Source organism: Pituophis catenifer, unplaced genomic scaffold (genome assembly GCF_029215685.1).
Source record: "Pituophis catenifer annectens isolate HBS135680 unplaced genomic scaffold, rPitCat1.0.hap2 SCAF_16, whole genome shotgun sequence".
NCBI lineage: Eukaryota > Metazoa > Chordata > Lepidosauria > Squamata > Colubridae > Pituophis > Pituophis catenifer.
The window spans coordinates 10,155,902-10,183,332 of NW_027256896.1; the positions used below are offsets into that span (position 1 = coordinate 10,155,902).

General features: G+C 46.7%; 1 protein-coding gene across 1 annotated transcript in view; it reads left to right on the forward strand.

The window, feature by feature from the left end:
• The window catches only part of DNAAF8 (dynein axonemal assembly factor 8), a 112,279-nt gene that overhangs the window by 28,980 nt on the left and 55,868 nt on the right, over positions 1-27,431 (forward strand). Inside the window, 9 exon segments of the mRNA XM_070955327.1 lie at positions 4,758-4,794; positions 4,797-4,828; positions 5,423-5,554; positions 15,298-15,503; positions 17,984-18,081; positions 20,977-21,131; positions 25,181-25,319; positions 26,449-26,544; positions 26,547-26,575. Coding sequence (XP_070811428.1) covers positions 4,758-4,794; positions 4,797-4,828; positions 5,423-5,554; positions 15,298-15,503; positions 17,984-18,081; positions 20,977-21,131; positions 25,181-25,319; positions 26,449-26,544; positions 26,547-26,575 — 924 coding nt within the window.

The following is a 27,431-nucleotide window of genomic DNA, read 5'->3' on the forward strand; positions in this document are numbered from 1 at the left end:
AACTCCTCCTGTCCTCTTCCTGTCCTTCTCTTTCTTCCTCCCCCTCCCCTCCCCCTGTCTTCTTCCTCCTCCCACTTCCTCCTTCTTCCTCTTCCTCCTTTACCTCCAACTCCTCCTCCTGTCCTCCCGTCCTCTTCCTCCACCCACTTCCTCCTCCTCTTCTTCTACTTCCTCTTCCTCCTCTACCTCTACCTCCAACTCCTTCTCCCCTCTTCCTCTCCCTCCCCTCCCCGTCCTCTTCCCACTTCCTCCTCCTCCTCTTCTTCCTCTTCCTCCTCTACTTCCAACTCCCCCTCCCCCCTCCTCCTGTCCTCCCCCTGTCCTCTTCTTCCTCTTGTCCTTCTCCTCCGCCCACCTTCCTCTTTACTCCTTTACCTCCAACTCTGCCTCCTCCCCCTCCTCCCCCTCCTCCTCCTCCCCCTCTTCTTTTTTGTTTCCCCCAGTCACAATGGGATTTATTTTACAACCTATTGGGGAGCTCAAGAACCGCTAACAGATGGCATTGTCATGATTTTAGCCTTTCCTGAAGAATGGAAAGAAAGAAAGGGTTGACATTTCTAAAATGCCTTTCCTCGGTAGTAAAATGTAATCCTGCCTCTTCGGAGAGAATGATGCAATTGGGCCAAATTGATGGGCATATGGCACATATCAGAAGTTGGAGATGCACCTCCGCCCCATTTGAATGCATAATATTTTAAAAATGTGGATTATTGGCTCAAAAGGCAAAAGTGTGGCTAAAAACTCTGTTCAGATTATAGGATATTAGAAGGACCTGGCTTCCGCCTTAATCCTCGGCAGTGGTGGAATTCAATTTTTTTTTACTACTGGTTCTGTGGGCATGGCAGGGGAAGGATACTGCAAAATCCCCATTCCCTCCCCAGTCCAGGGGAAGGATATCACAAAATCTCCATTCCCTCCCCACTCCAGGGGAAGAATACTGCAAAATCCCCATTCCCTCCCCACTCCTGGGGGAAGAATACTGCAAAATCCCCAGAGAAGGGGGCCAGAGAAGGCTATGGTTTCACATGCTGCCTGCATCCCGCAGATGGGGCTTCACTTGTTTGAGTGGCCCAGTTTCTGGCATGCCATGGCCTGGATCTGTTCCAGGGACCAGGGTTTGGGGATGCTTGATCTAGCCTATCGAGATTGAAAGGCCTCAGTGCCATTTCCAATAGAAGAGAATATTTTTAACTCAGGGTTGAACAGTTCAAGCAGTAAACAATACTCCAGTCAAGCAACTACCAACTTAGACAAACAAACCGTAAACAACAGCCTAATCAAGGAATACCAAGGACACTCACACCAATACTGACAGGATAAGCCACTAGTATGTAAATAGAGAGCAAACCCCACTCCCTTCTAGCACTGATGATGTCCCCTAGTTGGGTAATAAAACGTCTGTAGGAAAACCATCAGGTTCAGAGAGCACCAACAACCCCACAGTTTTCTCCTTCTCCTTCTCCTTCTCCTTCTCCTTCTCCTTCTCCTTCTCCTTCTCCTTCTCCTTCTCCTTCTCCTTCTCCTTCTCCTTCTCCTTCTCCTTCTCCTTCTCCTTCTCCTTCTCCTTCTTCTTCCTCCTCCTCCTCCTCCTCCTCCTCCTCCCTGCAAACCCCACTCCGTTCTAGCACTGATGATGTCCCCTAGTTGGGTAATAAAATAAAAAAATAAAACCATCAACCTCAGAGAGCACCAACAACCCCACAGTTGTCATCCTTCCTCTCCTCCTCTTCTTCCTCCTCCTCCTCCACCTCCCTGCAAACCTCACTCTCCTTCTAGCACTGATGCTGTTACCTAATTGGGTAATGAAACATCTGCACGAAAACAACCAAACTCAGAGAACACCAAGGACTTCAAGTGCCACCTCCAGCCATTATTTGTGTGGCTCTACGGTGCAGTGGTGATCCAATAAAGGGCTCTTTCGATCCAAGCCATCCCTGGCGGTAGAAGGGTTTTTCAGATCTTTAGCACTCTACTCTCGCTTAGCCAGACATTAGTTGGACAAGTTGTCTACTTCTCCACCTTATTCATGTCACAGGATGATTATAAAGGTAAAATACAGGGAACGCTTCCTATGAACTACTACAGATGTTTTTGGGGTGGGGAAGGGAAGCACAGATGTAATAAATGGACACCTTCATCCTGAGATGAAAATTCCACAGCTCCCTTTGTCAAATGCACTGCATATCGGACATAAATACAATAAATACTGCATATCGGACATAAATACAATCGAGAGAGTCCAGAGATATTTTACGAGAAGAGTCCTCCATTCCTCTAACCGCAATAAAATCCCTTATGCCACCAGACTCCAAATTTTGGGCTTAGACAACTTAGAACTACGCCGACTTCAGTCTGACCTAAGCATAGTACATAAAATTAGCTGCCACAATGTCCTTCCTGTCAGTGACTACTTCAGCTTCAAACACAACAATACACGAGCAAATAATAGATACAAACTCAAGGTAAACTGCTCCAAACTCGATTGCAGAAAATATGACTTCAGCAACAGAGCGGTCAATGCCTGGAATGCACTACCTGACTCTGTAGTTTCTTCCCCAAACCCCCAAAACTTTAACCTTAGACTGTCTACTGTTGACCTCACCCCATTCCTAAGAGGTCTGTAAGGGGGCGTGCATAAGCGCACCAACGTGCCTACCGTCCTTGTCCTAATATTCCTTTTTACTTACTCTTTTCATGTATTCAAATTATGTTTATACTTTTACTTGTAATCTTACAGTATACATGCTTGACAAATCAATTTATGATTATGATTATGCTCGGGCTACTTGGCATTATATTCTACGTACTCCCATTTCTCCCAGTCTGTGTCTTTGTGGGCCTGCAGCACAAAGTCTGGGGGGGGGGGCTTTTGACGCAAAGCAAAGCAGAGCACCTGCCAGATCATTTATCCGAGGCTGCTGAAGGATCTAGAAAAGTCAGCTTGCATTGCACAGTGCAGTGAAACATTTGGCAGGCACCTGCACTCAGCGATTTACCCCTCAGCGGTGATGATGCTTGGTTGCCTTGGCTAAGGCAGCCGTGGAAATAATCAGCAGGGATGCCCACACAGCTTCACCTCTAAGCGGTTTTCTAGAAACTGCCCAATTTCACTAGGTGGTTTTTCCCAATGATTTTTCATCCCTGGTGCTTTTGGGCCTCTCAATTGGAAGGCCTGATTATCTATCGTGTTCTCGTCTTTTCTACGTGCTGCCTAGAAGGATTCTAGGAGCTGAAGTCCACGCAGCTTCAAGGCTGAGAAATGCAGGACCAGAATTTGGCTCTCCAGGGTTCTAGTCCAAATGGATACAGATTGTTGGACATGTTCATTTAAAAAAAAAAAAATTCAAAGTGACAATCCAAGTTGTAACAAACTGCACATCAGTGCCACCCTGGCCTCGCTGACAAACCCAATCCATCATGTCATGTCTAAGTATATTTATTCATTGCTATGATCTTTCTCAACTTTTCTACTACCTTCTCTTATTGGTATCGTGGTTATGATGATTATTACTTTGTTGTTTTTGTATGTACACTGAGACTTTGTGCACCGGAGACTAATTCCTTGTGTGTCTAATCCCATTTGGCCAAATAAAGCTATTCTATTCTATTCTATTCTATTCTATTCTATTCTATTCTATTCTATTCTATTCTATTCTATTCTATTCTACTCTACTCTACTCTACTCTACTCTACTCTACTCTACTCTATTCTATTCTATTCTATTCTATTCTATATTCCTATTCCTATTCCTATTCCTATTTTTATTCTATTCCTATACTATTTCTTAGCATACTAAAAAGCAGAGACATCACCCTGCCAACAAAAGTGCATATAGTCAAGGCTATGGTTTTCCCAGTTGCAATGTATGGCTCTGAAAGTTGGACCATAAGAAAGGCTGAGCGTGAAAGAATGGAGGCCTTTGAACTCTGGTGCTGGAGAAGACTCCTGTAGAAGAGTCCCTTGGACTGCAAGGCAATCCAACCAGTCAGTCCTAGAGGAGATCAACCCTGACTGCTCTTTAGAAGGCCAGATCCTGAAGATTAAACTCAAATACTTTGGCCACCTAATGAGAAGGAAGGACTCCCTGGAGAAGAGCCTAATGCTGGGAACAATTGAGGGCAAAAGTAGAAAGGGACGTCAGAGAACGAGGTGGCTGGATGGAGTCACTGAAGCAGTCGGCGTGAGCTTAAATGGACTCTGGGGGATGGTAGAGGACAGGAAGGCCTGGAGGAACATTGTCCATGGGGTCGCGATGGGTCGGACACGACTTCCCGACTAACAACAACAACAATGCTATTTCTATTATTTCTATAGTCCAGTCCAGTCCATTCTTATTCCTATTCCAATTCCTTTTCCTATTCCCATTCCTATTCGGAGAAACGTGTCTTGAGATCCGGTGGTGAGGTTGCTGTCCATAGTACTGAACTCAAAAGGTCCTAATCCCTCTCTATATAGCACTGTTTCTCTATCTTGAGAACCTGTAGATGTTTGGGCTTCAACTCCCAGAATTCAGAGAGGTAAAGCATCTTCAGGGTGACAAAATACTAGTCTAAATACTTTTGTTTTTGTGCATTGTTTTGATTTGATTTTACTTGTTGGCAAATTCTATTCTGTTCTGTTCTATTCTATTCTATTCTATTCTATTCTATTCTATTCTATTCTATTCTATTCTATTCTATTCTATTCTAATCTCTAACCCACGAGTAAGAATAATGCAGTTCAACATTCACAAGATGCTCCTCCTTCTGTGTCCATAGGAGGCCTTGTATCTTGTACCCATCAATACGTTACCAGTACTGAGAGCAACATGCTGCTTCTGACCATTTGTGTTGTGGTCTGCCAGCAGCCTGCGGAGCTGGCAGCGGAGTTGCACAGTGAGGAGGACCATGGGCCAGTCCTGGAGTCTGGGAAAGGCCCGGATGAGGGGTCTGCATCGGAGACAGAGATGGGGCCAGGGCCATCTGGGAGCGATGCGCAGACTCCGGAGCGTCCAGAGTTGGACAGCAGAGAGGCATAGGAACAGGAGGAGCCTGTTCCTAGTGCGCGCCTGCGAAGAGCTGCCAGAAGGCAAGAGCAGCTAAAGCAAAAGGGATGACTCGGGAGTAAGGCCAAGAGATGATTGGCCCCTTCCATAAGGTTTAAAAGAGCAGCAAAGGCTCTTGGGCTCTTTGTAGGAAAGCAACGTTGCTAAACCTGTTTCCAGTCGGTGTCTCTTGTTTCTGAACTTCGTGGGGCTTTGCCAAGAAAGGCCTTTGGCAGGGTGCTAAAGAAGATAAAGGTTTGTGAGGAGCCCGAAGGACTTTTTCTAAAGGACTTGTTTTGGAATTAATTTGGACTAAGCTGGGAATGAAGTAACTCTCAGATGTTATAATAAAATAGTTTTGTTTGGGACTAGTGTCTTGTAATGACTAAGTGAGTCTAGGTCACAACAATTAGTCTCTCCAGCTGTGGTCAAGTCAGGCCTTGCAGCCAACAGAACCCTGTCTTTCCAGGACTCACTTTGAAAGCAGCTGCCAGCATCTACCCTGCAGTTGTGACGTGGCTTCTTTCTCTGGTGAGTGCATCAGCTTTTGTGTGTGTGTGTGTGTGTGTGTGTGTGTGTGTGTGTGTGTGTGTATTTCCTCAAGTGTGCATGGACGGACTAGCTCAGGAGTAAGCTTTGGAAACTAAGGAAAATTGGTATTTACTGTCAGTTTGGGATAAGGAAATCCAGCTTCTTGGCTATATTCCATATAACTCTTTCCTAATTTCTCATCTCACAAGGGGGAAAAAGAAACTTCAAAGGAAAGTCGGCCCTTCTTTTATCACTTCCTGCAAGATAACCTGCCGCCAGTATTCTATCCAATTTCTTAAAACAAAATAAGCTTCTTATTCCTGCCTTTTAAAATTCTAAGCCTCGGAACAATTGGGCAGGAGCTTGGCGTTCTTTTTTAGATGATGGGTTGTTATTGTTTTTTTTTTAATCAATTAAGGCATTAGAAGAGCTAAACATTTAAAAATGGCACAGTCAGACCAAAGTTAAGTACTTGCAGTTGCTCTGTGAAGTTCAGAAGGGAAGTAAGTCTCTGCACAACTCTGAGTATCTTTGTGAGAAATCACCATGAAGTCACTGGGAGTTGTTGTAACCAGACAAGTCTACCTGGGGTTGTTTTGAGGAAGCAATCTCAAATCCAATAGACAAGAATATCTGTCTTGCCGGAACCTGGGCAAGCTAACATTATTCAGAGACTGGATGAAAAGTTTATGAAAAGTCATAAACTGGGAGCAAAGCTCATGTAACAACTGTCTCGCTTAGAAACTCAATTATGGTTGTAAGTTGAGGACAGCCTGCGACGCTTTTTAAAAAAAGATTTGCTCCGTTTTCATCCAGCATACCTAAGGTTAGCTGCAGTAAATAAATAAATTAAATATTTTACAGTACATGCAACCAGTATGTATGTCTAAAAAAACTGTGCACACACATATGCACACCAAGTATTTTTCTAAAAATTTAACGTTGGAAACGGGGCCAAAATGATCTTGTCGTTAGTGAGATGAAGAAACAAAAATGAAATTTTTCTTCCTTTTGACTCCTCCCCCCATAGAATTACACTCCATCTTTCTTCCTTGTGTCAAAAGGACACAAAAATCTCCACTATGGCCGATTCCTGGCCTTTCGTTTTCTTCTTTCTTCATGGTGACCTGCTCAATAGTCTTCCTTCTTCTTCTTGCCATGCTATTCCACAATCGCGGTTTCATTTTTCAGCAATTCTTCACTTCATTAAAATAGAAGTCAGCTAGCCTAGGCAGAGTTTCCTTGTTTTGTAGCCCATATTTCTTGAGGATTTCCTTCCTTCCTTCCTTCCTTCCTTCCTTCCTTCCTTCCTTCCTTCCTTCCTTCCTCCCTCACTCCCTTCCCTCACTCACTTCTCTCCCCTTTTCCTTCCCCCCTCTCTCCCTCCTTCTTTCCTCTCTTCTAGCCCCTTTTCCTTCCTTTCTCCTTCCCCTTTCTCCTGCCTCCCTTCCATCCTTCCTTCCTTCCTTCCTTCCTTCCTTCCTTCCTTCCTTCTTTTCTTCCTACCTACCTACCTTCCTTCCTTTCCCACTATCTTCTCTCCTTCCTTTTCCACTACCTACCTTCCTTCCTTCCTTCCTTCCTTCCTTCCTTCCTTCCTTCCTTCCTTCCTTCCTTCCTTTCCTCTGCCAGCAGGTCTAAGTGCTATTGCTCTTCCTTTTCCTCTTCCTTCTTTCTTTCCTTCCTTCCTTCCCTCCCTCCCTTCTCTCCCTTTTCCTTCCCTTCCTTTTCCTCCCCTCCCTCCCTCCTTCTTCCCTCCCTTCTCTCCCCTTTTCCTTGCCTTCCCCTCCCTCCCTCCTCTCCCCTTTCCCTTCCCTTTCCCTTCTCCTTTCTCTCTCCCTCCCTCTCTCCCTTCCATTCTCCCTTCCATCCCCTCCCCTCCCCCTTGCAAACCATGGATGCTTATTTAAATAAAGTATTTCCTTCTTCTGTGGCTGCTTCGAAAGTCATGCTGGAATAAATTGGGTTCCTGGTTTTCAAATCCTATTAGGAAAAGAAAAACCAAAGAGGAGATCCAAGATGATGGTAATTCAGTGTGATGGAAAGGGGTTTGTTGGGGAGAGGGAAATTGTGTCAGGTTTGTATACCTCTGCAAAAGACATGATCAAGAGAGGCGGCTGTCGAACAGAATGCTTGGTTTAGGCACCCTTTGCAAGGCTCATCAAGAGTTAATCTTTGAATTGCCAACACGAAAGCTATTTCTGGCAGAAGCAGCACCCACCCCTAGTAATAAACAGGCTCCATCTTCGTTATGTTGCTTTTTAGAATGGAAGATGTAACGGAAAGACAAGAGAGCAGATATAAAGAAAGGAAGCTGTTCTCGTTTAGGAGGAAATGATTGCTGTGGTTTTAAATACTCATATTATGTAGATTTCTTCACTTTCCCAACTCCCCTAGTAGAGGGGGGAAGGAAGGCAGGGAGAGGGGAAGGAAGGAAGGAAAGGAAGGAAGGAAGGAAGGAAGGAAGGAAGGAAGGAAGGGGAGGCAGGGAGACAGGGAGAGGAGGAGGGAGGAGAGGGAAGGAAGGATGAAAAAAAAGGAAGCAAGGAAGGGGAGGAAGGAGGGAGGGAGGTGGTGAAGGAAAGAAGGAAGCAAGCAAGGAAAGGGAGGGGGAGGAAGGAAGCAAGGAAAGGGAGGGAGGGAGGCAGGGAGAAGGGAAGGAAGGAAGGGAAGAGAGGGAGGGAAGGAAGGAAGGAAAGAAGGAAGAAAAGGAAGCAAGGAAGGGGAGGGGGGAAGAAGGAAGGAAAGGGAGGGAGGGGGAGGAAGGAAGAAAAGGAAGCAAGGAAGGGGGAGGGAGGAAGGAGGGAGGAAGAGGTGACGAAGGAAGGAAGGAGAGGGAGGGAAGGAAGGAAGAAAAGGAAGCAAGGGAGGGGAGGGAGGGAGCAATGAAGGAAGGAGGGAGGGAGGAGAGAGGGAGGTGGTGAAGGAAAGAGGGAGGGAAAGAAGCAAGGAAGGGGAGGGAGGGAAGAAGGAAGGAAGGAAGGAGGGAGGTGGCAAAGGAAGGAACAAAGGAAGGAGGGAGGGAGAGAGGGAGTGGCGAAGGAAGGAAAGGGAGGGAGGGAGGGAGAGGAAGGAAGGAAGAAAAGGAAGCAAGGAAGGGGGAGGGGGAGGAGGGAGGGAGAAAAGTGGTGAAGGAAGAAAGGAAGGAGAGGGAGGGAGGAAGGCAAGGAAGGAAGAAGAGGAAGCAAGGAAGGGGAGGGAGGGAGCAATGAAGGAAGGAGGGAGGAGGGAGGAGAGAGGGAGGTGGCAAAGGAAGGAGAGAGAGGAAAGGAAACAAGGAAGGGGAGGGAGGGAGGGAAGAAGGAAGGAAGGAGAGAGGAGAGAGGTGGCAAAGGAAAGAAGGAAAGAAGGAAGGAAGGAAGGAAGGAAGGGTTATCAAAATACATGTTATTTGGATACTCTTTCCTATTCCTCTCCCTCAGTCTCTAATACACAGATATAAGGGGGAAAACGAATACATTTGCCTTCCTGCAAGCAAATGAGAATTAGCCCCAAATCTCTAGTATTTCATTCTACACCAAAGAAGAATGATCAAAAGGAATGGTAGGATCTACTTTCCTGAGGACGGAGCCTCAAATAATGTTTTGATACCTCCTCTGGCTTGTCTTCAAGGCCCAGCATTAGGCTAGTCGACTTCAAAGCCTTCGCAGGACTTCCAGAGGCAGCTGCCTCACGCCAGCCATCAAAAGAAGCCTTGTGCCAATATTCCAGCTTTCGTTGGCTAATGAGATTTGGTTGCTGCGGCTGCTGGTTGAAAGGAAAGAGGTGGAATTAGCAGCGGGGATAACTCAGGAGGGTTGCAAATGGGGGGCAGGGAGAAACCCTCTGTAAACAAGGCTGGGTGATTGTATAATAATAGCTTTGTGAGGAACCCCTGGATTTGGCTGGCTTCGGCATCACTGACTCCAGGGGTGGGAAGCACATTGAGGGATTCCCGAGATGATCAGCAGAAGGATTGCACATTATTTCATGAAGATGTTCCTTTTTAGCTGATGTTTATCAGCATAGTGGGGGAAAAAAATGATACGAATTTTGGGGCATTGTAGCTCATCTCACTTCGGATACATCCTCAGGATGCCATAAGCTGGCCTCGAATGTCTTGCTACGTGGAGCAACAAATGACAGATCCCTGTGTTATCAGTGTTGTGGCCAGCAGAGCTGGCCACAGAGTCAAATAGTAAGGAGGTTGGGGAGGAACTTGGGCCGGTCCTGGGGGCTGGGGAAAGCTCAGACAAGGGCTCTGCATTGGAGGAAGAGAGGGAGATAGACAGTAGTGAGGCAGAGGAACAGCTGGAGCCCATTCCCAGTGTGCGCATGCACAGAGCTGCTAGAAGACAAGAACAATTCAGAAAGCAGGGTCGACTCAGGAGTAAAGCCACACCTGAGAGATGATTGGTCCCTCCCATAGGAAACAAAAGAGGAGCGAACGGGGAGTGGGCTTTTGCAGGAAACAATTCGTTCGTTCCGTGACTCTGAGAGACTCTGTGCCAAGTTTTGCCTCGTACTTTGGTTGGAAACAAGTTACGTGGCAGCTTGCCAAATGAGATAAGGTGTGTTGAGAAATATCCCTTTGAAAAACTGTTTGGGCAAACCTTGCTGACTGTGAATGAAGGTAGTTCACAGTCATGTAAATAAAAGAGGTTTTGCTGGGACCAGTTCCTGCTTCCTGCTTTTTAAGGGAGCCTAGGTCAGAACAATCAACAGAAGGTGATTCATCAACTCAGATTCTGTCCAGTCTACACTACTGAACATGGTCCTAAGTGGACAAAGCTAAAGGCAAGTCAGCTGGGATCGTCAGAGGCTTAAAAAAAAGAAAGAAAGCCTCTGCCGATCAGGCAAGTCAGCTGGGATCATCAGAGGCTTTAAAAGCACTTTTTTTACAACCTCTTCAGCCAAAGAGGTTGTAGAAAAAATGGTTTTAAAAGTAAAAAAAAAAAAAAAAAAGTTGGCCACGCCCACTCAGTCATATTACCCCCTCCCCCACCAAGCCACGCCCACAGAACCGGTAGTAACAAATTTTACATTTCACCACTGACTTACGACCATTGCAGCATCCCCAAGGTTACGTGATCAGAATTCGGACGCTTGGCAACTGGCATGTACTTATGACGGTTGCAGTGTCCCGGCGTCACGCGATCCCTTCTCGCAATCTTCTGATCAAGCAAAGTCAACGGGAAAGCCAGGTTCACTCAACAACCGTCTGCCGCGATTCACTTAACAACGGTGGCGAGAAGCGTTGCAAAATCCACTTAACAACTGTCATGCTCCACAAGGGGAATTTTGGGATCCGTTGTGGTTATAAGTCAAGGACTACCAGTGCACAGTTTTCCAAAGACAGCATCCAGCAAATTTCAGACAATGCACCTCCAGGCTGGAAATTGCTAACCTGGAACTAAAGCGTGCCTGAAAGATTTATCGGGACTCCGAGGAAAGCTTCCATGGAGAATTTAATCAGCTGCTAATTTAAGGCTTTCCTGATGTGTGACGTTTAAATATGGCCCTTCCTTCTATAAATACCTTTTGATTTATTATCTGTTGGGAGTGACCCAAGCAGAGTTCAAGAAGCTTATCCAGGTGGCTGCATACCGTTCACGCCTCCGGTTTGCTTATCGACTAAAAAAAATCATCCAATCCGGCAGTTCAAAATCTAGAAAAAAGATGATTTTTTTTCTTTAAAAAAAAAAAAAAAGCCCTACCATATCACCCTTTAAAAGATAGGGTGACAGAGCCTAGAAAGAGAATAGATCCATGGCGAAAGATCAGGGTAGGGGGTGGGGCGGGAGACGGGAACTGAATCTCAAATTTATGGAATTTAATTTACGTTTCAAGTCGATCCGGAAATACACCAAACCCGTAAAACGCATCAATAGAACAACTTCCTGTTTATTTCAAAGTCGCTATTTATTTCCTGACAATTTGATAGCAATGTTTAGAGGGGATTTAAGAGGCACAGACAAGGATGGTGGCTGCTGGGGTTCGGGAGAACCTCTAGCTAAGATTCTGTGCAGTTCGGAGAACCCCCAAATCCCACTCCTGGCTGGCCCCACCCACCTCACCCCTCCCCTCCCAGGAGTCCCCACGCGGCCCGTTTTGGATGCAGGTAAGTGCAGGCTGCACACGGAGGCTTGGGGAAGGCAAAAAATGGGCCTACCCGAAGTTCAGGAAGGCTGGAAACAGGCCTGTTTCTGGCCTCCAGAGGGCCTTCGGAGCCTGGGGAGGCCATTTTCGCCCTCCCAGAAGCTCGAAAAAAGCCTCCAGAGCCCGGGGAGGGCAAAAACACCCCCCCTCCTGCCGTGGTGCAGGAGGCTGACTAGGCCACACCCACCCGGGCCACGCCCACCCAGAAACCGGGCAGAGAACCCCTTGCTAAAATTTTTGAAGCCCACTCGGCACAGCCATCTCGTTGGGATTTTCTCTTTCGCAGTCTTACGGGGTGAGCTGGAAAAATTATTTTCCCCTCTAAAGATAGTCCCATAAAAATAAAATAAAATTTTATTTCATAGCCGCCGCCCCCCTCCCCTTCCCCAAATCAGCAAATTTCCCACTCGTGGGTCTTTTCTGTATTCATTTGGTGGGCTCGATTAATATATATATAATTCCATGACCTCCGTTGATGCCCTGCTCTAAATAAAAATAAATTGGGTGGGCTTGTAATTTTGACAGATTTCTTCAACAAAAGTCCACTTAACCACTTTCTTTTTAGAGCCACCCAGCCATTTAAGGAGCCAGTTCACTTCCTCCTCCCCTTCCCACCCTCCAAACTTTTTGCATCTCCTTCTTCCAAATGGAAACAGAACAGGACTGATAAATTCAAACCTATTAGCGCACATTACTGGGATAATGTGAAGATTTGCTGGCGGAGGGCGGAGGGGTGGGGGAAGCATGTGCCATCTCGTAATGGCATAATCACTTTGCATTGATTTTTAGCTGAGGTTTATTGGCTCCATTATCATCAATAAAGTCTCCTGCTCTGCTTGCAGCCAGAGAATATGGACGTCAATAAGGACTTTCTGTTCTTACGGTAGTTCCTGCTGCAAAATTAGCAGGACTCTTCCTTTTGAATAACCTTTCTGGATGCCGAAGGTGAAAGGAAGCGACAGGAAGGTATAAAAAGATAACTGGGGGGGGGGAAGGACTAGGGGGGATATGATAGCAGTTGTTCCAATATCTCAGGGGCTGCCACAAGAAGAGGGGGTCAACCTGTTCTTCAAAGCACCTGAAGGCAGGGCAAGAGTAGAGTAGAGTAGAGTAGAGTAGAGTAGAGTAGAGTAGAGAAGAGAAGAGAAGAGAAGAGAAGAGAAGAGAAGAGAAGAGAAGAGAAGAGAAGAGAAGAGAATTTTTATTGGACAAGTGTGATTGGACACACAAGGAATTTGTCTTGGTGCATACGCTCTCGATGTACATAAAAGAAAAGATACGTTCATCAAGAATCATAAGGTACAACACTTAATGACAGTCATAGGGTACAAATAAGCAATCAGGAAACAATATCAATATAAATCATAAGGATAGAAGCAACAAGGTTACAGTCATAGAGTGGAAGGAGATGGGTGGTGGGAATGATGAGAAGATTATTAGTAGTGCAGACTTAATAACTAGTTTAACAGTGTTGTGGGAATTATTTGTTTAGCAGGCGTTCGGGAAAAAACTGTTCTTGTGTCTAGTTGTTCTAGAGCAGTGCTCTATAGTGTTGTTTTGAAGGTAGGAGTTGAAACAGTTTATGTCCAGGATGCGAGGGGTCTGTAGATATTTCCACAGCCCTCTTTTTGACTCCTGCAGTATACAGGTCCTCAATGGAAGGCAGGTTGGTAGCCATTGTTTTTTCTGCAGTTCTAATTATCCTCTGAAGTCTGTGTCTGTCTTGTTGGGTTGCAGAACCAAACCAGACAGTGATAGAAGCGCAGATGACAGACGCAATAAGTGATGTAGATTTAAACCTGAATTGTTTTTATTAGGTATAATATCAGATAAACATGAGAAGAAAAGTATGTATTTAGTATTCTATGTCTTAAAAGCAGCGAGGATTGTTTTCACACAACACTGGAAAAATGAAGCTTTACCACGAGATGAAGAAATAGTCAAGAAGATACTACATTGTGCAGAAATGGATAGATTGACATTGACAATTAAACAGAAAGAAGATGTAGAATATTATCCAACGTGGAATTTATTTTACCAGTGGTTGGAAAAAAGGGCTGGAGATTAAGAATGTAATTTGTGTTGTTAAGCAAATTAAATACTCAGATAACACAATGTTTATGAAGCTCTAAGAAATGTATTTAATAGAAAATCAATAAAGTAAAATACAAAAAGAAGCCATGGATGGAAGCTAATCAAGGAGAGAAACAGCCTGGAATTAAGGAGAAACTTCCTAACGGTGAGGACAATTAACCAATGGAACAGAAGTTGCCTTCAGAAGTTTTGGGTGCTTCAACACTGAAGGTTTTTAAGAAGAGACTGGATAACCGCTCATCAGAAATGGTATAGGTCAGTGATGGCTAACCTTTTTGCCGTCAAAAGCGGGGGGACCATGGGGGGTGTCATATGTGCATGTGCCCATACCCGAAAAGGCCCGAAAATCAGCTGGCTGGCACACGCATGTATGCTGGAGCTGAGCTAGGGCAACGTTCGTGTGCCCACAGATATGGCTCCGTGCGCCACCTGTGACACGTGTGACATAGGTTCGCCATCATGGGTATAGGTGCTTTAATTGCTTGGCTAGGGGGTTGGACTAGAAGACCTCCAAGGTCCCTTCCAACTCTGTCATTCTGTTATAAATCACCCTGGGTTCAAGAGCGGAAACCTGGCCGACATTTTTTTTTTTAATTAGATTTATATGCCGCCCTTCTCCGGAGACTCAGGGTGGCTTACAGTGCGTTAAGCAATAGCCTTCATACATTTGTATATTTATACAAAGTCAGCTTATTGCCCCCACAATCTGGGTCCTCATTTTACCTACCTTAGAAAGGATGGAAGGCTGAGTCGACCTTGAGCCTGGTGAGAATTGAACTCGCAGTAATTGCAGGCAGCTGGTGTTAATCACAATGCTTTTAGTCTGCTGAGCCACCAGGCAAGATTTGATCTTGGTTATGTTGGATGGGCATATTGCTCAGAATTGGTGCATGTCTGCTCTGGATCTGAATCTACTTCTTTGTGGGGTGGGCTTAATTTGTGAACTAAAATGTAAGGTATCACACTTTTCCCAAATTCCCAAATTCCAACTTGTCCTTGACTTACGTCCATTTGTTTAGTGGTGAAACAAGTGACTTCTGGCTGCTTTTCACCCTTACAACCATTGCGGCATCCCCAAAGTCACATGCTCAAAATTTGGGCAACTGGCATGTATTTATGACGGTTGCCCTGTCTTGCTTAGCAACAGAAAGGTTGAGTTCAACTGTGGTCATAAATTGAGGACTACTCATGCCAGACAAAGGCAAATCTTGCCACATCAGAAAGTTTCTGCAATTATTTTCAAAGAAGCTTCAAAAGCAAATTCTCGCTCCCAAAAGCTGAATGAGAACTGGTCCGGGGGAGGGACGGATGGACGGACGGGGGACGATGGTCTTAAGATTGTGTGTGTGTGTGTGTGTCTGATGCTAGATGGACTATTGGGACCTGGTTTGTTAAGGTATGTTGGCTTAAAAGTTAGCCGTGTCCTATTTATGGAACAAAACCCTCCAGGACCCTTTGCACTTCGACTGAAGTTTGAATTATTAGCCATCAATCCCCGTTGTTCTTTCAAGGTCTCCTGCCTGAAAGAAGGAGAAGACCCCTCCCCCAGCTCCATTCCAAGTCTTTTAGGGCTGCAACAGACTTGGGAGGAGGAGAATGCTCTGGCCCTGCCTGTCTGCATAGCGCCAGCCGATCGGTCACTGACGCAGAGCAGCTCCAGCGTCATAAAGCAGAACGTAAGTTATGGCACTGCAGTGTCCTTTCATTCCGCTCTTGAGTAAGTTGGCGGGGGTGGGGTGTAGGCGAGCATGATGCTGAAGAAGGAGCCGGACTACAGCTCCCAGCAATGCTAGGAATTCCTGCCAATGTTGAGGAATGGTGGGAATTGCAAGTTTGGCAACATCTAGAGCCGTGATGGCGAACCTATGGCACACGTGCCACAGGTGGCACACAGAGCGGGCACGCAAGCCATTGCCCCAGCTGAGCTCCGCCACGCATGTGTGAGTGCCTCCAACCAGCCAGCTGGTTTTCGGGTCTCTGCCGCGCATGGGCAGGGGTGGGATGCATGCGTGGGGGGGCAGGGGGCACACGGGGGTTGCGCATGCTTGCACAGTGGGGCAGGGCACAGGGGGGCGTGCGCGCATTATATGATGGGTGTGTCCACACACGCTTTCGGCACTCGATGCCAAAAAGGTTAGCCATCACAGATCTAAAAAGAATGCAAATTTATTTATTTGTTTATTTATTAGTTCAATTTATATGCCGCCCTTCTCCGTAGACTCAGGGCGGCTTACAATGCACTTATAGCAATAGCCTTCATTCTTTTGTATATACCTGCTTATTAGGGCTTTTGCCCCCCCCCATAAGTGGTGTTTCTACAAAGTCAGTTTATTGCCCCCACAATCCGGGTCCTCAATTTACCTACCTCGGAAGGATGGAAGGCTGAGTCAACCTTGAGCCTGGTGAGATTTGAACTTGCACTAATTGCAGGCAGCTGGCAGCTAAGGGCTACATAACAGCACTTAGTCCACTGCACCACCAAGGCTCTTGACCAGCTGCCTGCAAGGAATATCAATCCTTCCATTCCCCACCATCCAGTCAGAGCTGAAGAAGCTTCTTGGATGAGAAGCGAAACGTCTTCAAAAGAAAAACCAGAAAGTCCAGCTTCCTCTTGAAAAAAAGCACCTTTGGGACATTCATTTAGTGACCAACAGCCCTGAAAAATGGGATGTGACTTTTCCCACCCTTACAACCATTGCAGCATCCTTAAGGATCAAAATTCAGATGCCTTTTGAATTTTGACGTGATCAAAATTCAGATGCTTGGCAACTGGCATGTATGTATAACAGTTTTTAGATTTCTCAGTCATGCTACTTAATCAACTTGAGTGAACTCGGAAGCTAAGTGTCAGGGTTGGCCGTGGGTGGTACAGTTCAGTGGTTCGAATCCCGAGTGCCGCGTAATGGGGTGAGCTCCCGTCACTTGTCCCAGCTTCTGCCAACCTAGCCGTTCGAAAGCACGTACAAAATGCAAGTAGAAAATCTAAGAATTCCATGGCTGTTGGCTAGACAGCAGGGGACAATAGCAAACCACTTCCGTAACTTTGTTAAGAAAAATGCATGAATGCAGGCTCAACTTTGGCGTGAGGGCACCTCAATGCATATAGGTAAAAGGTAAAGGTTCCCCTCACACATATGTGCTAGTCGTTTCCGACTCTAGGGGGCGGTGCTCATCTCCGTTTCGAAGCTGAAGAGCCAGCGCTGTCCGAAGATGTCTCCGTGGTCATGTGGCCGGCATGACTCAATGGCAAAGGCGCACGGAAGACTATTCCCTTCCCACCAAAGGTGGTCCCTATTTTTCTACTTGCATTTTGTACGTGCTTTCAAACGGCTAGGTTGGCAGAAGCTGGGACAAGTGACGGGAGCTCACCCCGTAACCAGGTCCTAAGCCATGGAGCGCTTTAAAGGTGGTAACCAGAAGCGCACCCGGAAGACCACCGGGAGCCAGTGCAGCTCGCGCAGGAGAGGTGTTACATGGGAGCTCCACGCCGCTCCCATCACCACCCGCGCGGCCGCACTCTGCGCCAGTTGGAGCCTCCGGGTGCACCTCAAGGGGAGCCCCATGTAGAGAGCGTTACAATAGTCCAGACGAGAGGTGATTTCTTCTGTTGGAAGAAATCTCCTTCTAGGTTCTGCTCCAAGTGGGGAAAAAGACACTGGAAACATGGAGACTGCTTGGAAAGATGGTTTAATGGTGGACAGGATCACATGACTTGAGTTCCTGAACAGAAAAAGGCAGATACAGTAAATCTTCGGGTTTTTATGCTCTCTCTGGCTTTGCATTTCTTGGGGCCCCAAAAGAGTATCCTGATTGGTTGTCAGACTCCCAGGGGGTGGGGGTCTTAGCTAGCCTTGCTGGCTGATGTAATCTTCCCAGGTGCCATGTAGTGAGTTTCTGTTGCTAGATGGGTAGAGGGCTAATCCTATCTTTGTTGGATCTTTGGCAATTCCTACTATGGCTCTGCCTGAAGGAGGTAGATCTTTGTTATGTAGAATAGACTGGCCCAGGCCTTAATGGCCCATTGACAAAGGGTGGGGGGCAGGAAGATGGGAGCTGCTTTGTCTGTAAAATATGCTTCTCCATTTCTCATCCAGGGAAATATAATATTCTGCCTTTTTCATATTTCCTAAAATATTTCACTCTTCCAGGAAAGGGGTGGGTGCTAACTTCCTACACTTCCTAACTTTTTAAATGTAGTTTGACAATGGAACCAGATGCTTCACTGGAAGTCTTCAAGATGAAGCTAGACCTCTCCGTCTCTTGGACGGAGCCTCTAATTTGGGTTTCTGCCCTGAGTAGGGAAGAGGGTCAACAATCTCTTTCAATCCTGAGCATGGAATTGAATTCCCAGCAGCCCTGTGCATCTGCCTGCAAATTCATTTCATTGCTGAATCATATGCTTTTGGGTGGATCAATCAATTAAGTGTAGATCAATCTGCATTTCGTTGGAGTGCAAGTGACCTGCTGAGACTCCGAAGGAAGCGTAAGGCTTAGATAATATTCAAGAAACAAAATTGGTCACTCTTTGAGAAAGAAAATCTTTCAAGATCTGGGAGTTTTTCCCCCCGTTTTATGGTGCCGTCAGTACGCCAGAATCAAAATAGTCTAAAACAAGATGAAAAAAAAAAAAGGGGAATGGAAAAAAAAGGAATCGAAATCACCGCTAATTAATTAAGCACTTAACAGAACAATGTTAAAGCTATTTTATTCGAGGCGGTCCGTCTCCGATCGATCACACAGGCACGTGCTTCTAAGGAATTACGCCCTGAATGACGTTATGAAGTTTCAATTAACCAATTCGAGATTTCGCTTCTGATGGGCTGTCTCACCCCGGAGGAAGAATTTGTTTTGAAAAGTTTGAACAGATGGACGGCTAATAAAAGCTATCATCTTCTTAACTTTCACTCTTTCTCGGCGGAGGACCCAAAAACACGGCAAACGTTTCATTGGACTTTGGTTTTTTCACTAACTCTGCTCCATCGTCTCTTCCTGAGAAAAATGAATGGATTTCGAGGCTGATTGGAGGAAGTTTTTGTTCTAATGTTACAAACATTGTAACTCCTGATCAGGGGTGCTTTTCAGCAGGTTCTGACAGGTTCTGGAGAACCGGTAGCGGAAATTTTGAGTAGTTCGGAGAACCGGCAAATACCACCTCTGGCTGGCCCCAGAGTGGGATGGGAATGGGGATTTTGCAGTATCCTTCCCCTGGAGTGGGAAGGTAATGGAGATTGTGCAATATCTTTCCCCCAGGAGTGGGGAGGGAATGGGGATTTTGCAGTATCCTTCCCCTGGAGTGGGGAGGGAATGGAGATTTTGCAGTATCCTTCCCCTGCCACACCCACCAAGCCAAGGCACGCCCACCAAGCCACACCCACAGAACCGGTAGTAAAAATATTTGAATTCCATCACTGCTCCTGATTGTAATATACCATATATATTCTGGCTTTTGATGTTTTCATAAAGGTCTGAATGGGAAGATTTACTGAAGCTCTCGAGTACTAATAGCAATAATACTTAGACTTATATACCGCTACAGCACTCTGTAAGCCAGGGCTGTCCAACTCGATTTCATTAAGGGTTGCATTGGGGTTGTCTTTGACCTTGGGGGGCTGGAGTGGGTGTGGCTGGGGTGGGCGTGGCCAGCTCGACGTCACTCGTGTCGGGGGCACCTGTAAGTGGCCAGAGTGCTCTGCCAGCAAAAACAGCTTCCTGAGCTCTGTTTTTGGCTGCCACGGCCTCCTGCAACCCTCTGCCAGCAAAAATGGAGCTTGAGTGTGCTGCCCACGGCCATCACCACCTCCGTTTTCAGCTGCGACAGCCTCCTGCAACCCTCTGCCAGAGAAAATGGATCTCGGAAGGGTCGCACACAGCCCTTCCGAGCTCCGTTTTTGCTGGCCAAGGCACTGCGGGCCGATCCTTCGTTGTTTCTAATGACCCTAGGACATTGCAACCGTCATAAATACAAGTCAGTTGCCAAGCATCTGAATTTGGATCACCTGATGTTGTAAGTCAAGAACTACCCGTAAAGAATATAGCTTTGTATTTGTATTATTCTCTAGCTGAAATTTAGCCTGGTTTGTTATTGATTTAGAAGACCAATGAAAAAGCCCATATAACACTCCATTACATATTTGATTTTTTTGCCCCCATACCTTGATCACTGTATTTGAACATAATTGGCTTCTCCTGTAATTTATTGTTTCTTACGCATCGAGTTACATTTTTTTTTCTGCGAAGGTTTTTCCAGACTGACAAAAGGGTAGGTGGAACATGAAAGACGAAGAACATTAAAGTGATGGGATGTAGCTTCTTTTCGCTCATGGTGGAAGAGACGTGGTGGCGCAGTGTTTAGAATGCTGCATTACAGACTACTTCTGCTGACTGCCGGCTGCCTGCAATTTGGCAGTTCGAATCTCACTGGGCTCAAGGCTGATTCAGCCTTCCATCCTTCCAGATTGTTGGGGGCAATAGGCTGACTTTGTAAACCGCTTAGAGAGAGCTGTAAAAGCACTATGAAGTGGTATATAAGTCTAAGTGCTATTGCCCTTCCTTCCTTCTTTCCTTCCTTCCTTCCTTCCTTCCTTCCTTCCTTCCTTCCTTCCTTCCTTCCTTTCTTCCTTCCATGGTGCACAGTGCTTAGAATACAGTATTGCAGGCTAACTCTGCCGACTGCCAGCAGTTTGATCCTGACTGGCTCAAGGCTGACTCAGCCTTCCATCCTTCCGAGGTGGGTAAAATGAGGACCCAGATTGTTGGGGGGCAAGAGGCTGACTCTGTAAATCGTTTAGAGAGGGCTGTAAAAGCACCGTGAAGCGGAATATAAGTCTAAGTGCTATTGCTAGTCTTAATGTGATCATTTTAAGGTTCTCATTTTTCCGGCAGCAAAGCTTTGTCATAAATGCAAACCATTAGTAGTACTAAACTGACTGACTAAGTGCAGCTATTTGTAGGAAAGAGGTTAGAATAACAGGTGGGCCTTAAAATGCTTTCTTCCAATTTTGTCTTCTCTGATTTCATAATGATGGTGAGTTCAGAAATAAAGAGGGAGCTGTTGACCTCAAGAGCGAACACTGTTATTTTCTTCACCTCTGGGGTTCATCATTTCTGGAAAGTTCTCTGTGGTGGGCATGGAGAGCTCCTTGAAGCCATTTTAATGATTTCCATCTGTTTTTGCCCATCCTGTTTCCCAGGAGACTTTCTTCTCTTGGCATCCCCTGCTGTGCCTCCTCATAGCTATGGCCTGGTGATTTCTACCTGCACCGAGAGAGGTTTTGTTCTGCAGGGAGTCCAGCGGCTGCAACTGTCACTCCACCAAGCTCACAGACTCACAATGTCATCAAGTCAGGTAGGGATGAGTGTTGCTGCGTATTTTGCCCGGACCGCTGATGCCTGGAGCTTTTTTGACTTTGCTTCTTCTCCTTCTGTTCCACCTGTCCTCTCTGGGTGAGGGAACAGCAAGAGGGTTACTGTGTCAGTACTCTCCTCACATCCATAGGATCTCACTAGGATGAGTGACAGCCCATTGAGCCCGATAGAGATTTTCATCTTCCTGCTTTTAGAATAGAATAGAATAACAGAGTTGGAAGGGACCTTGGAGGTCTTCTAGTCCAACCCCCTGCTTAGGCAGGGAACCCTACACCACTTCAGACAAATGGTTATCCAACATCTTCTCAAAAACTTCCAGTGTTGGAGCATTCACAGCTTCTGGAGGCAAGTTGTTCCACTGATTCATTGTTCTCACTGTCAGGAAATTTCTCCTTAGTTCTAAGTTGCTTTTCTCCTTGATTAGTTTCCACCCATTGCTTCTTGTCCTGTCCTCAGGTGCTTTGGAGAATAGCTTGACTCCCTCTTTTTTGGGGCAGCCCCTGAGATATTGGAAGACTGCTATCATGTTTCCCCTAGTCCTTCTTTTCATTGAACTAGACATACCCAGTCCTAGCAACCGTTCTTCATATGTTTTATCCTCCAGTCTCCTAATCATCTTCGTTGCTCTTCTCTGCACTCTTTCTAGAGTCTCCACATCTTTTTTACATCGTGGCGACCAAAACTGGATACAATATATTCCAACTGTGGCCTTACCAAGGCCTTATAAAGTGGCATTTACACTTCACGTGATCTTGATTCTATCCCTCTGTTGATGCAGCCTAATAAAACTGTTGGCTTTTTTTGGCAGCTGCAGCACACGGCTGGCTCATATCTAAATGGTTGTCCACTAGGACTCCAAGATCCCTCTCACAGTTACTGCTATTGAGCGAGGTACCACATACACTGTACCTGTGCATTTTGTTTTTCTTGCCTATGTGGCTGAACCACTTCTCCTAGTGTCTACTGTAAGTAGGTCAGCGGGAATTGTAATTAGGCAACATCTGGAGAACCAGAGATGGCCACTGTTTCTATTAAACTCAGACCAAACCAGGGGTGAAATCTAAAATTTGTTACTACCGGTTCTGTGGGCGTGGCTTGGTGGGGGGGGGTGGTAATGTGACTGGGTGGGCGTGGCCAACTTTTTTTTTTTTTTTTACTTTTAAAAGCCTTTTTTCTACAACCTCTTCGGCTGAAGAGGTTGCAGAAAAAAATGCTTTCAGGAGCCTCTGACGATCAGGCAACTCAGCTGGGATCGCCAGAGGCTTTTAAAGGCTTTTTTTTTCTCTACAGCCTCTTTGGCTGAAGAGGTTGCAGAAAAAAATGCTTTTAAAAGCCCCTGACGATCCCAGCTGAGCCGTGCGATCATCAGAGACTTTAAAAAAAAAAAACTTTTAAAAGCATTTCTTCGGCTGAAGAGGTTGTAGAAAAAATGCTTTTAAAAGTAAAAAAAAAAAGCCTCTGATGATCGCGCAGCTCAGCTGGGCATGGTGTGTGTGGTGGGGGGCACAGGGATTTTTGCTACTGGTTCTCCGAACCACCCGCCACCATCGCTACCAGATCAGGCGATCCGGTCCGAACCGGGAGCATTTCACCCCTGGACCAAACGTACCACATTACGTCTCAGAGCCTCTTTCAAGCTCCGAGAGTTTTTCAGTACACGCGAAAAGCTGCTTGCCCTCTTCCAGGCTAATGAGCCATGGCCATATTGTTTGGGGTTGATGACGAAATATGTCATCAGAAACAATGGGAAGGCGCCAGATTGGGAAAAGCTATAATAAGCCCATTAATTTTTATATTCCGGAAAGGTTCCGGAAAAATTCCTTAAAGGCAAATGATTCACTATCATGACTCACGGCAGTGTTGACGTTGGTTTGTCAAGAAGCTGCCACTTGGTGATGCAAGACCCCACCCCCACCCCCGCCCCCCTCCGATGTTTTGTCTTTTCCATCCCACGAAAATCTTTAAATGTCTGCGAGCTTTTCATCGGCAGGATGGAATCTCCTTCGGAAAAGAAAGCCTTGCGTGTAGGCAAGTGATGGCTAAACTTTTTGCCGTCGTGTGCCAAAAGTGGGGGGAGCGCAGAGGGGGTGTGTCACACACGTGCGTGCCCACACTCATAATTCAATGCCCTCCATGCCTCGCCCCCTGCGCATGCACATGTGGCCCCTGCGTGTTCCCCTCCCCACATGCGCGCATGACCCCCTCGCACCCCGTTTTGGGCCTAGCAGGCCTCCCTGAAGCTTCCGGAGGCCAGAAACATCCCGTTTCCCGACTTCCAGTGGGACCGGAAGTCCCGTTTTTTTTCGTCCTCCCCAGGCTCCAGAGGCTTTCTTTCCTCTCCCACACCCCTGGAGGCCCTCTGAAGGCCGAAAATGCCCTCCCAGAGCCTCCGCGTGAGCCCTGTACCTACCTGGCATCCAAAACAGGCCGCGTGGAGACTCCTAGGAAGGGAAGGGAGGGGCGGTGTGGGAGGGGCAAGCTTAAAATTAGCGCGCCAGAGCTGAGCTAGGGCAACGGCTCGCGTGCCCGCCGATATGGCTCCGTGTGCCACCTGTGGCACGCATGCCATAGGTTCGCCATCACGGGTCTAGGCCAAATCCAGGCGCTGATCTCCAGATGAAACCTTGCTGATTCTCAAACTGGGGTTCGGTTGAGCAAGGATGGAGCCCAGGGCATCTCCGACACCCAACGCTTTCGAGTCGATGGCCCCGGTTCTGCGAATGGCTTTCAGAAATCTCGAAGAACCCTCGGAGACGGTGTCCTGCTCTATTCCAAATGCGGGCCCCAAATTGTAATTTTTCATGGGTGCAAGGAGGGAAATTGATCAACTACCTAGGAAGCAATTGTATAAAATATATTGGATACATTTTTCTCTTTTCAACTTGTTTTTTAAAAATTAAAATTCCTTGCCTGGTCCCCTTTATTTTTTAGAAGGCCATCGAAGGCCAAATAGATGAACAAGACCCTTCCTTCCTTCCTTCCTTCCTTCCTTCCTTCCTTCCTTCCTTCCTTCTTTCCTTCCTCCCTTCCTCCCTCCCTCCCTTCTTTCCTTCTCCACCTCCCTCTCTCCTCCTTCCTTCCTTCCTTCACCACCCCCTCCCTCCCTTCTTTCTTTCTCCATCTCACTCTCTCCTCCTTCTTTCTTCCCTTCTTTCTTTCTTTATCTCACTCTCTCCTCGTTCCTTCCTTCACCACCTTCCTCCCTCCCTTCTTTCTTTCTCCATCTCACTCTCTCCTCCTTCTTTCCTTCCTTCTTTCCTTCGCCACCTCCCTCTCTCCTCCTTCCTTCCTTCCCCACCTCCCTCTTCCCTCCCTCCCTTTCTTCTTTCCTTCTCCACCTCACTCTCTCCTCCTTCCTTCCTTCCTTCCTTCCTTCCTTCCTTCCTTCCTCCCTCCCTCCCTCCCTCCCTCCCTCCCTCCTTCTTCCTTCCTTCACCACCTCCCTTTTCCCTCCCTCCCTCCCTCCCTTTTTCCTTCCTCCCTCCCTTCCTTCCCCACCTCCCTCTCCCCTCCCCTCCCTCCCCAGAACAAATTTCATGGTAGAGAAATTTCTGGAAAATCCAGTTGTGCATTTAGTTCCTTGAATTCCAAAATGGTACAGTCCCGGAGCATTTCCCCCCCACCCACCCCCCAATATAATTAACAGCCTGCATCAATATTTATGCAATACCAGCAGGACATCTTGTTATGCTATTAAAGCAGGCAAATCCCCCCTTTTCTGCAGCCGTTGGCTTCTGAAACAGCCCTGACTATCCGACTTAATGATTGATGCTGCATTTAACTTTTATGAAGCCAATAGCCCATTAGAGACCAATTCTAAGCTTTTTGCTGGATGGCTGGATTTCAGCTTATCCCCCTCCCTTCCCACTCACGTTGGACAATTGCCTGGCCATGTATATATTCAAAGAAGCCATTATCCAGTATAATGTTCCATTCCTTCGCCCTTTTTCATAACCCTTCCATCTTGGTTCACTTAGATGAACTTGAATGAATTAACCATTGCAAAGTCACTGGTTTGTGTCTTTACAGGTAATGGTGTTTTGTCCTGGCAAGTCTTCAGAAAGGAGATGTTCAGATGACCACCTCCTCACCCAAGCCTACATGCATTGCCTAGCTTTGCTACTGAGAAAGGAAAATGCAAGCCATCATGCCCCAGCGTTAGGGAAAGGTGAAGAGTTTTCAAGAATAGCCGAGTTCGCCCATTGCCCCCAGTGTAGGTGGGTGGTGGCTTAGCATGTTCATAAGCCACATGTTGTGGCCCGCCAGTGGCCAGCAGAGCTGGCAGCAGATTCGGACAGTGAGGAAGTTGGAGAGGAACATGGGCCAGTCCTGGAGTCTGGGGAAGGTTCTGATAAGGGCTCTGCGTCGGAGGCAGAGAGGGGACCAGGGCCATCTGACAGTTGTCAGCTGCCTTTGGAGTCAGACATCAGTGAGGCAGATGAACAGCTGGAGCCTGTTCCCAGTGTGCGCATGTGCAGAGTTGCCAGATGAAGGGAACAGTTAAAGAACAAGGGTCGACTTGGGAGTAAGGCCACAGGTGAATGGCCCCTCCCAGAGGGAATAACAGAGGAGCGAAAGGGGAATGAGGGGGGGCAAGCGGTGCAATGACTCAGCGGTTAAAGATTCTGAGCTTGTCAGCTGGAAAGCTGATAGCCCGGGTTCGAGAACTCGAGTGCCACTCTATGGGATTAGCTTCTGTCCTTGCCTCAGCTCCTGTCCACCTAGCAGTTCGAAAGCATGCAAATGCGAGTAGATAAATAGGTAGCACTTAGATGGGAAGTTAACAGTGTTCCATGTACCTCAGCATCAGAGGTGGTATTCAGCAGGTTCTGATCAGTTCTGGAGAACCGGTAGTGGAAATTTTGAGTAGTTCAGAGAACCGGTAAATACCTCCTCTGACTGGCCCCACTCCCAACTATTCTCTGCCTCCCGAATCCCAGCTGATCGGGAGGAAATGGGGATTTTGCAGTATCCTTCTCCTGGAGTGGGGAGGGAATGGAGATTTTACAGTATCCTTCCCCTGGAGTGGGGTGGGAATGGAGATTTTACAGTATCCTTCCCCTGCCAGGTCCACCAAGCCATACCCACCAAGACATGCCACGCCCACCAAGACATGCCCACAGAACCGGTAATAAAAAAATTTGAATCCCGCCACTGCTCAGCATATAGCCATGCCGTGGCCACATGACCATGGAAATGTCTTTAGACAAAGCTTCAGAAACGGAGATAAGTATCGTCCCCTAGAATCGGACACAACTGGACGGGAAATCTTTACCTTTGTCCTTTACGTTATTTAGGACTGATGAGCAGAATAACGGAAAAAGGCTTCCTGGAGGAGACACAATCCAATTTGAACTCCGGGATCAGACCAGATCCCAACCTATGTTTCCATGTGGAAACATAGCTGAAAGCTTCCTGCAGGAAGTGGCTGAGTTTACCAAAAAAGAAAAAAAGAGTAAATTAAGATCTTGCCTCCTGAGTGTGTTAGCTTTTAAGGACTGAGAGGGAAGATAGCTGGAGCGGAAAGTCATGGACGTGCTTTGACAGTTTGCTCATTTTCAGCCTAGCTGCCTACTCAGGAGGAGAAGAGACTCAACATTTCCCGAGCACTATGTGCAACTCTTAAAAAGCCACGTCAGTCCACGATGCGAAAGGGGGAAAAAAATAAATGGGTGTTGAAGCAGAGTTTGTCCCCTTTACCTGTGCAATATAAATGTGGCCAGGCAGTGGTGGGAATTAATTATTTTTTACTACCGGTTCTGTGGGCGTGGCTTGGTGGGCATGGTGCGACTTGGGGGACGTGGCTTGGTGGGTATGGCAGGGGAAGGATACTGCAAAATCTCCATTTCCACCCCACTCCAGGGAAAGGATACTGCAAAATCTCCATTCCCACCCCACTGGGGCCATCCAGAGGTGGTAAGAGCCTGGTGGTGCAGTGGACTAAACTACTGTTAAAGTAGCACTTAGCTGTCAGCTGCCTGCAATTACTGCGAGTTCAATTCTCACCAGGCTCAAGGTTGACTCAGCCTTCCATCCTTCCGAGGTAGGTAAAATGAGGACCCGGTTTGTGGGGGCAATAAGCTGACTTTGTATAAAATAGAACACCGCTTAAGGGGGGCCAAAAGCCCTACTAAGCAGGTATATACAAAACTGTGAAGGCTATTGCTTAAAAGCATTGTAAGCTGCCCTGAGTCTCCGGAGAAGGGCGGCATATAAATTGGATTAATAAATAAATAATAAGTAAATAAATAAAATGCTGAAAAATCATGCTAGGGCTTAT